The 11,044-nt window shown below is 40.9% G+C and overlaps 1 protein-coding gene across 1 annotated transcript in view; it reads right to left on the reverse strand.

Annotated features, from left to right (window-relative positions):
- HSPA4L (heat shock protein family A (Hsp70) member 4 like) overlaps positions 1 to 11,044 on the reverse strand; it is a 29,055-nt gene extending 18,011 nt beyond the window's left edge. The window contains exons 1-6 of the mRNA XM_065062085.1: positions 10,678 to 11,044; positions 6,473 to 6,530; positions 4,839 to 4,979; positions 3,630 to 3,752; positions 2,057 to 2,156; positions 30 to 163 (exon numbers count right to left, since the gene is read on the reverse strand). Of these exons, the coding sequence (XP_064918157.1) occupies positions 30 to 163; positions 2,057 to 2,156; positions 3,630 to 3,752; positions 4,839 to 4,979; positions 6,473 to 6,530; positions 10,678 to 10,784 (663 nt within the window). The 5' untranslated portion in view covers positions 10,785 to 11,044. The remainder of the gene's footprint in view (positions 1 to 29; positions 164 to 2,056; positions 2,157 to 3,629; positions 3,753 to 4,838; positions 4,980 to 6,472; positions 6,531 to 10,677) is intronic.

Below are 11,044 nucleotides of genomic sequence, written 5' to 3' on the forward strand. Positions count from 1 at the left end.
GGATTATACTGTATAACTTCAAATATTACCTTCAGTTTTCCCTTGTTAAAAGCACAGATTGAAACCTGATACGCAGAATGCCCCATATCTACAAAGACGACATTTCTTGGCTTCTCTTCCAAGGCCGGCAGATCTTGCTTATATATCCCATAGGCCAGTGCAACTGAAAAACACCAACCCGTCAAGTTAAGGGAAAGCTGTATGCAACTGTAAACACCTGGTAAAAGCACTGCAGAAAAAGCCAACAGAAAGACACTACTTGTGGTTCCTCTTTCTAAACATCTCCATTACTCTGCCCAAATAGAACATAAAAGGGTCACAAGTTTCAGACCATAATGAGTTGCTGCGTTCTTTATTCTCATTTTTTACTGTTTGATTTATAGTTTTACTAGTAAGTTACCTCATGTTCACTCATATAATTGACATTTGACTACTCTGTATAACTTAACACCTCTTTCCAACAAGAACTGCATGCTGTGCACCTCCAAAGCACTGAAGTCAGCCAGGCATGCGCCATCATACATTTAAATTTTTAAATCCAGGATTTCTAAGACTGATTATTTTTGCTTCTGTTTAAGAATTATTGTTCAAATATAAAGCAGCTCACTACAAACAAAGTTAACAAGTTAAAATCACATTTTTCACTGTCAATGGAGTAAAGAGATGTCACGTGAGGGTTTAATGCTCCTAAAGCTTCACCTTGTATTTCAGTTCTGCTTGCAGACAAATTAACATCGTAATTTGTGACATTTCACAGATTAAGCCTCATGCCTATAACTCTCCTTTGAAATGCCTTACTTTCAATATTCTTACCTCAGTTTTGCAAAACTCAAGCATGCTCAAGAGAGAACAAAAATGTTTTAAAGACTATTTTATAAGAAACTAAGATTTCAATGCCAGCACTCATTTGGAAAACTGCTCGAGAGTATAAATCAAATAATTTAAATAAAGGAAAAAAAAAAGTTACTGGTTTAAACAGCTCCAACTTAATTCCCATGAAGTGTAACATATTTTTATAAGCTACCAAGAGTCCACCAAAACCAGAGGAAGGCAGTAAACAAACTACTTCATAGAATAAACAGTTGTGCCAATGCTACAACTGACAGGATTTTCACAAATTTCAACTGTCATATTCCCACAGACTTACGCTTGACTTGATTTAGGTGTTTTGAAAAGTCATACAGTTTGTTTCCAAGTATGATCAGCAAGTCTGCTTCCAGAAAAAGTTCCATAAAAACGCATAGAAGCAGCTTTTAATGCATACATATTATGTAGTTGAAAATGAAAAATCTTTGGATTACACGCTTTAAAATTTCCGTTCAATGTATTTAATTTAAAATAAATATTAGCTTATGATAAAAAAGTATTTCACTAATACTTCCATGAGACTTATTTTTAGTCCAGCACACCCATCTTCCATTGAGCTGGAAAGAAAATTCAGTTACATCACTGTTTTATCACACTGGGGAAAGAAGAGCTATATTAAGAGCTAACTGTAAATAAACTGAAAGAGATATAAATAAGGTCATTTGGAAGTGCAATGGAGAGCAAAAGTATGGGAAATATCACGCTTCTAAAAGACCTCACTACATACCTATAAATAACATAGTCACTGTAATCGTTCAGATAGATGCAGGTGACGTCTGATAATGCTGTGCTATACTAGTTTTTAAAAACACAACTGAGAATTTAGGTCAGGTGCACATCCCAGCTGGATTATGAAGATTCCAAAGCTAGCTCAGGCCTTTCTGATACAGCTGCTATAGCCGCACGGTACAGCAGAGACATAAGACGAGATGCCAGCTTCACTTTGGCAGCAGAGCAGCTGTTTTCAGGTGGCACTCTAGTCAAGTTAGCAAACCCAACCTCTCATCCTGTCTAAGTGCTGAACACCACCCTGCTGACACAGTTGTTGTGTTTCCAGTTCCCAAGCTGGACTGGGCAGTGCTAGCCTGGGTAGCTTTTTCCCAAGCTCCTCATTGTGTAACAGGAGTACGTCATCACTCTCACACGTTCAATAGCCTGAATGAATAAAAAAAGTGTTGCTACCCTTTACCTGCTGTCGTTTCATTCATCAGTTTCAGACAATTTAATCCTGCGATCTGTGCAGCTGCCATTACAGACCTTCTCTCAGCATCAGTGAAGAAACTGGGTACCTGTTTAAAAAAAATTGCACAGGATATTATGAAATATAGACATTTAATTTGAAGAAACAATGCTATAGATTTCAATACCACAAGAAACTGTTATATGCTAACCTCATATTAATAAGGCAGCCTGAATCAAACAGCTAGGTAATTCATTTTAGTGCATATTTTAATTAAAACTTCAAAGTATGATAAAAATCGAAGTGACAGGCAAGAGTTGCATTTTAAACAAACAATATTTTAGCATTAAACAACTGAACATGTTTTCTCAGATTCTTCTGATGAGTCTCTGATTTTAAAATCATTACCTGTTTCTGAAAATGTTTGTATAGCATAACATCAACACAATAAATATTCATACATAGCCCTAAAAATAAGTTACTGCACTACAGCCGTACTGGAACTAAATTTAATGCTGAACTGTGTGTTACAACTGAACTTGCATCCAAATTTTAGTTGTCACCTCCAGCACCATGCCAGCTTACAGTGCGCTACAATATTCAGTTCCACCAAAAATAGCTAAAGCACAATCAGAGCCCATTTAGAAACCAGCTGCAATCAGTTGCTACATCTGCTACTTCTGTGAAGTTTCAGACATAGAACTGCATTCTAGCATCTATTTCATTAGCTACCGCTGTGGTATATTACCAAGGAACCTTGTTTGTGTGGGAGGATTCTCTGCAAGTGTCTTTGTATACCATAAGGAAGCAAGGAAAAAGATCAAAGCAGCTTTCTAACAGCCAAGTATAAAGCTTTCCGGTTCCCATGTCTGTCTGACAGAGAAGGGATAACCCCAATACTTCATGCCCAGACTTCTCACCAGAAGTCAAGCAGTAAACAAAGACAATGTGAACAGCAGACATTTAGGACTCTGTATCAGGGACAAAACCTCATGTTTTCAAGCTCTCTGCTTCCACTCCCTTCCTCCCACCCATGGGTGTGAAAACAAGCTAAAAAAACCAAACAACACAAGTAAATGAGACAAATAAAAATACCTTTTCAAACAAACACAGGTAGTTTGGGCTTCTCAAACTGCAAGTGTGACCCTCAGAGCAATAAAGTTCAGGCAACTCAACTACACTGCAACCCACTGTTCAGCTATGTAACAATGAAGAAATTTAACATGAATTTGGGAAGGTTCTGAGGAATCAAGGAAGACAAACTTACACATGGGACAGGTCCCATTTATTACTGGAACTATAGTAACCAGGATTACTATATGTAGCACTTCGAGTTAGTCAGTTTCAATCAGTTTAAGAAGTATGTTCTCTCTGAAAGCACATTCTCAACAAATTCTCAGTCTCTTCATACATGATTACAAAAGTATCCCTATTTGGAAAAACCTATAATAAAGGCCCATTCTTGGAGGGTGTGATTTCTATCCATGACTTGTATCTCTTACCATTGCACCATGGTATAAATGGTACTAGCTTACACAAAGTTATCTACAGAAAGAATTGCAATAAATATGTTACAACTTACTGAAATCACGCAGTCTGCCACTGGCTTCTTCAAAGCACTTTCTGAAGTCTCCTTGAGTTTGGCCAATAACATTCCTGTAATCTGTTCAATTGCAAACAGTCTCTCTTCATCCAAGTATCTTACCTGAAACAGAGAATTACACTTCTGTAATAAATCATCTCAACTTTTCTCTAAGATGTGCGTCTTAGACATTTTTTGGGGAATTTTGAGTAATGAGACCCAAGTTTAACACCAGACTCTCCATATCAATTGATACAAGTTGCACAAATCCATAGCACCAAATCATATCGGTTCAGTTTAGCTGAAAATTGTTTTGTGGGAAACCTCAACATCTGAGTTATCTTGAGGGGCTACTCACAATGCTAAAATATTTCTGTTCTTTGTATGAAAAAAAATTAAGTAAACCCAAACAGAAAATGCATGATACATACAGAATCACATGCACCCTAACAAGAGCTAAAAATAAAAAGTTTTGGAGCAAACCCAAGGAACATTTGCTTCCTGCAAGGGTCACTCAAGCACATGAGGCAGGGAAGGGGCAAATGAGGCAATTTTAACAGTCCTGAATCTTCAGTGTTCATGCAAGGTTCTACGTTCTGAATTCCTGACAGGTTGCCATCTTTCTAGCAATCCCAAACACTTCCAGGGAAACCCAGAAAGATGTGCACCAGCTATATTTACACTGAAAATTAGCATGACACAAGCAGGTAACACAGAAGAAACTCACATTGTGTGGTACAAAGCCCCACCACAAAGCAACCCCAAGTGCACTAAGATGACTGGGAGATTTGCCTCAGAAGTGTACTCCCGATCCAAATTAAAATGCTAAAAGATCACATTCAGAGATTGAAGCCAGGAGGCCTGAACTTTGAGCAGTTTCCAGCCATTTAGTTTGGAAGCAAAATAAACATAACTTGTTCGTGTTACATCTTCAGAGTGTTACCTTGTTTTCCTGAAACTTGGTCTCTGCATGTCTTTAAGACCTAAACTCAGATGAGACTACTACACACTGTAATTATATGATCCGGAGGTAGACCTAGTAAGGTAAGGTGAGAAGCTACTAATGTGACTATAGAAAGATGATACAATTGATGAGAAACCTCAACAGACATCTCAAGAGAAAGTACAATATTTGAGCACGCGTTACTGCGAAGGTCCAAAGTGCTCATCTCTACCACTATAGATGTTCTGCACAAAGCTCTAACTCACCTTTACTCCTACAGAACCATTTGGCATCTTCTGAAGTTCATAGGGAAGCCTGGCCCTTTCAGCTTGTATGTAAGGATCTTCAAACGCTCTTCCATGCAGTTTTTTGAAGCCATGCAATGTATTTTTTACATTTGTGACAATCTGTGGAAAAGATATTTTATTTTTAATTATCCATGACATGCAGACGATAGAAGACCATCCGGAAAGGAACTATGGTTATGCTGTGCTTAATGCACATATTGACACATATTATGTCAAGCCCCACAAATTTACTGGAAAGCAAATGGTGCGGTGAGATAAAAAAGCATCAGATTTTTAATCTGCGGTCTCCCTTAAAAAAATACAGTCATGTTTACTTCACTCTTTAACATCTACTAGCTTGCTCCCATCAGTTTTCACTTCACCTTTTATTTTAGAGGAGCTGTCGACACAGTGTGCCATATTTCAGATCATATTATATATCGTTTCAACGGCTGTCAATAGGAATGAGTGAAGTTATTAACTATATCAACCTTAAACGAAGCTTCAACAAATTAATGCACTTAACTTCAAAATTCCCCTCTAATTCAGATGCCATCTGGACAGAAAGCCTTCCCACACCTATTCTCTCACCAGTGTTTCAACCTAATTGCTTTAAGGACAGACTTCAAGCAAAGTAAGGACCAGAACAAACACATCATAGCTTAAATATTGTGTTTGTTATAAAAAGAAATTATTTTAGGGCAATTTCTCCAAAATAAACTAGTCTACTTTGCTAGTCTAAACAGGAAACTTTGTAGCTGGTAAAAATACTGACAGGACATCTCTTTGCCAGCGGAGTTTGGGTGTTGAGCTCAGACAAACAGTGTAAAGTTTCTCAGAACGAAAGTGATCCAGCCTCTGTATATAGTTGCTGCTCATGGCATTACCAGGGGGCTCTATCAGCTTTATACCCGCCAAGCAAAGCAGCTTTACATTTCCAGTCACCTACACTCCACACTAAGGGGAAGAATTCCTCTTCTTGGCACGCTAACACAATACATGAATGCAAAGAAGGAAATACCCAACCTATTCTGAATTTGTAAATTCACACTGGCTATCATGAATTTTTACATATTTTCCTTCCAAATGAAGGTTTTCCTAGGTTGCAAGTGAATTTACCGAGAATTAGAGAAATATTACTTCTGTTCAAAGTTCCAAATTAAGACAGTGAACTTATAATGTAAAATTAATGCATCTTAGTAACAACCAATATCTATACCAAACTTTTATTTTTCAACTTCAGTTTCAACATTTCTAAAACATAAGCACAGTATTCCTCCTCACTCTCAATGGAGATTTAATTATGAACTCTATTCTTGGTGTCATAAGTAAGCAAGTAAAAAAAAAAAATATATCTTTTACTGAGAAAGAAACAAGGCCTTCTGTTTCTTCCTATTTCTCTACTCTGAACGTCAAAACAAAGCAGAAATACTGTTACCATTTTAATACAAGGAATGTACTGCTGAAGCAGGACACATTACTGTGAAATGTATACGTATAGTAGAAAACTTACTCTAAGACAGCAAACTATCAAGTTTATTCATTACTTTTCTTTCCCCAATTCAATAGGAGACAAGTCAGGTAAGTAACGTGGTGGGTTCTGATCTCTTTACCTGGCTTTTTGCTGCATTCCCAATCGCCCGGGTCTTGGATCCTAAAGATATACATGCTCTAAATAAAAACAGAGAACAAAAATCAGCTTTAAAAGAAAATATTATCAAGTATCTGCATGGTACTCTAAAACAGTCACAAAAACTAAAGTAGCAGAACACAGATGTGGTATTTAACAGCATTCCTGTGTGATGCACCAGAACTTGCAGGGGAATTCTAGTTATTCTGTGCTTTGCAGATTAGTTTAGAAACTGCAAGCAACCACAATTGTTTTCATTATAATTGTATTTAAGGAATTCTTTAAAAGCTAATGTGTTCTACAGATCTTATCGTGAAGGTAAGGAATTAATGGTTATTTTTGGGTCATAGCCTGTAACCAAAGAACCCTGTGACATTTGATTCAAAAACCTGAACTTTACCAGTCATGTTTCCTCAACTGAAAGCCCTGAAGTCTGTTAGTACTGCACAAGCCATTAGCAACAATAATCACCAGACAACAATTAGAAAAACCATTTAAGCCCAGGGTAGCTAACAGCCCAGTTCTACAAACTGTTCAGCACTCCTGTGACTGAGAACTACCAGGTATGCAGTGCAACCAGGCACCAAGGGAGATGTCTGGAAACAGCTTCCAAGGGACTGGGAACTTCTCCAGTCCACGGCCCCTTGCAGCACGCTGCTTGTCAGGTTATCACTGAACACCCCTTCAGACCTTCCCTCCAGCTCCAGGGAAGGCTGCCCCAGGTCCCCAGCCACCAGCCACCCACTTCACTACTGCCTTCGGACACTTTTCTAAGTTACTAGGGTCACACCTCCGCTTTATAGATTTGAAACAGAACTCTTTCTGCAAAAAGTAACTGATCTGGCTAAAACCATTCAGTAGTAAATAACAGCTACAGCCCAGATTTCATAAGGTTCAAATTTAATGGCTTAATGAATGCATAAAGGCAGATTGCTTCCTGCTTCCTCGCCATCTACACTACCATGAGGGCACTGTATGTCATCAGATTGTATTATCTAGCAACCTCTTCTGCTATACCACCATACTAAACACACAAAACCTTCTCTATATTTAACTGCTGCAAAAAGACAACGCACTGGCCTACATTTTCAAATATGTAGCTCAGCTTTTGCAAACGGCTTTTACAATTTTTAAGTCTGCTTAACACTACAGTTCTCAATTAAGCTTTCTAATGATGAAGAAAAGTCAGATAAAAGAGTGATTTCGAAAGTGTGCAAATGGTTTACAATACATTTATTTTGTGGATAACAATTGTAACATGTTAATCCTATTATAACACACCTTTTCAGCGTAGGAATTTGACAGTTCATAGTGTTGCTTGTAAATACCCCTTTGCAAAGCATGAAGCATCAAGTCAGAAGCTACTTAGCCCACTAAAGTTCTTGCCATGGTTCACTTCATTGCTCAGTTCCTTCCAGCATAAGGGGGATGGACTGTTTCTCCCTCCCTTGGCTGGGAAGCTGAGATGTCAAAATATAAAACATGCTCCTTGGCTCCAAACACTTCAGTCCTACCCAATACAGCCCTTTGGGAAGCACATCCACTACAAGGATACAAGTGTGACAACTCAACTGTCTCCCTCACCACTGCCCTCAGGCTTTGAAAAGGAATTCTGAACAGCACACAGACTTTTCCAAAGGTAGTAACTCCCTTCACCAGGACATTTCAATCCTCTCCATGCATTGTTTTAAATAAGATGCTACCTGTGATAACATTAATTACACATGGTCTGGAAAAAGCTACTAAAAAATTAAGAGCTGTCAACAATCAACTGTTCTTGCACAAAACCACAGTGGTGAGGCACAGCAGTTGAAAGGACCATTTGCCATGAGTTTAGCATGCCAGGCTCACTAGAAATGCGTCCAAGACCTGCTGTGTCAGTTAATATCCAAAGATATACTAATGCCAAAAGCCTCAAAGTACAAGTTCTACCGATGGAATTGATGGCTTAATAGCAGAATCTTTTTCCTTTCTTTCTAAAATACTTGTGCTAAAGCATACGATAGACACGTTACAAATGCTAACATTTCCACGCCTTAGATTATAGCATAACACAAACAAGAAAGGATCACCTGAATATTTTAACAACCGAGACACTGGATTTATGACTTAAGAGCGCTGTATTAAATTCAGATAGCATATATATTCTGCAAGTCTACACCACTGTTGTGTGAAGCACAGACACTTTCACCAACATTGTACTGTTCGCAGCTGTATTGCACAGATATCTGAACCAGCTCTATAACTAGAAGCTGGCTGCACTAATTAGCCTTGCCCAGAAAGAGCAATTAGCCCTGTAGAGCACCGCCAGGACTGTCCTATCTTTAGGACCTAACCCAGTATCTTTACATGGCTTAATAACAGCACATGAAAAGTGTACTAGGTTGTCCAGCGCTAGTTCAGATATTCTTATACCACGCTACACAGACACAACAAACATTAACACACTAATTCTGGGAGTAAGTCCCAAGTATTTGGGACATACCCAATCAATGTTAACTATTAGATAACTTCTAGTATCCAAATGATGACGTAAGCATCTCCATAGGAACATATAAATAGTTCATTCACTGTGTTGCTATGTGTAATAAGCAGCACAGCAGCAAAGTTTTGATTAATCATTAGGTCTGCTTAAATCACTCAAATCTTGTTTCAAGTAAGGTTTAGTTACTACGGTAAGCTTCCAGTAATAAGCCCATTATATGTCTATTTACTTTTTTTGTTTGCCTCAAGACAACAGCATTAGAAATGAAGTTCCTAGTGTTCTGTATTACACTATAGAGAAAGAAAAAAAAAACCCAGGGAAAATGTCACTTTACATAACTACTGCCTGTGCTTTTAAACCCCTCTCATAATTGCTTTGCCAATGTCTTGAAAGTACACTTACTCAGACATTATTGTGAAAAATTATTAAAACCAGGGAAACCTCTGTGAAGTCTACCTGGAAAGAAGGCATTCCAAGAATAGCTAAGAATTAGAAGCACTCTTCTTCATAAGGAGGAAGGAGACTGTGGCTGCCTGAGGATTTGGGCAACGATTTCAGGGGGTTCCTTCCACAGAATCTGAAAGGTCCCAGAACTTCTGTTCTCATAAAATGTGCACAAGGATAATGCCTTCTGGAAAGTTAATGTGAAAAGTATGTTTCTTTAAATAGTTAAAAGAATTTTGAAGAGTATTCTGGTTAACACAGACAATATGCATTTTAGCACCCAAACTTCTTTGTACTTCCAAAACAACTTTCTAGAGAGTAGAACAAAACCTACATTTGTCTGACATCAAAAAGACAGCAATGGTAAAGTTACTATGGCCTCACATCGTAGAAACAGCTTTCTGCCGTTGGCTACAAATTCCTTATATAAAAGAAAGCACCATCCAAGACTCGATTTTTACGAGTATTTATACGAATTCCTGATTCCTCCTTGAAAAAATCACACGCAGATGGAGCTCTAAAAATCCCAGACGTATCCCATAGAAACAGAAGAGAAAAATCTCCACCTCCTCTGCGTATCCCATCATCACGGCCGCTGCCCCCCCACCTCCGCGCCAGGCCCGGGTACGGCAGGGCCGGCAGCTGCAGGTTCAGCCGCTTCTGCTCCGCCGGTGACCCAACATCCTCCCCTCCAGCCCCACCACCGCTCCATCGTTAAATTGTTAATGAAAACGCTTCAAGCCCTAGCAACCGGTCTAGAGTTGGGGAAACACATGCACTTCACCGAGATCTTTGCTACACGAAACTAAAGTGTTACCAGAAAACAAAAAATAATTAAATGCATTGTGCCTCAGGAGCCGTGTGGCACATGCAGCACCGAGCGGTATTTCAAGGACACGGAAGAGTCAAAAGCTGGGGCAGGGGGGGGTTGTTTCTCGGATAACCTCCTGCACCAAGTTCAGCATTTCTGCGCCTACTTATAACATCTCCGGCGTTGCCGAGAAAGTGGCGCTCGCCCGGCAGGCGCGGCGGCGCACGGCTGCGGAACGCTCGCGAGGCTTCGGCGCCGGCCGGCAGAGCCCCGCTCCGCTCCCGCGGCGCTGGGGCGGGAGCGCCGTGCGGGGAGCGCCCGTGGGCCGCGGAGAGGACAAGGCCCCGCGGGGACACGCGCGACTCCACCCGCCCCACGGCGCCGGAGCCCGCGCCCGGCCGCCCCGGGGAGCGCCGCACACCGCGGGGCCGGGAAGGCCGGTACTCACGGGGTGCAGCGGTCGCTGTACTCGTTGGCGATAGTCTCGATACCGCCGCTCCGCGCCACAGCGATGTAGCAGTTGAGGAAGCCGAGGTCAATGCCAACCACGGACATGGCTGCGCCTGGTGCTTCCCGCGCCCCACCGGCCTGTGATTACAGCGGCAGCAGAGACCGTGTGCGCGCCCGGGACCGGCTCCTCACCCGGCTCTCCCCCACTGCGGAGCACCGGCCACCAACCGGCAGTTACTCTCCTCTGCGCAGGCGCGCTGTGCCGGCCGGCGGGGAATCCGCCAGGCGCCGGCTGCGGCTTCGGCACTTTCCGGAAGGGCTCGGGCCGCGCTGGCTGCGGGCGGTGCGCGTTCGAGAAAGATCTG

Source organism: Columba livia, chromosome 4 (genome assembly GCF_036013475.1).
Source record: "Columba livia isolate bColLiv1 breed racing homer chromosome 4, bColLiv1.pat.W.v2, whole genome shotgun sequence".
NCBI lineage: Eukaryota > Metazoa > Chordata > Aves > Columbiformes > Columbidae > Columba > Columba livia.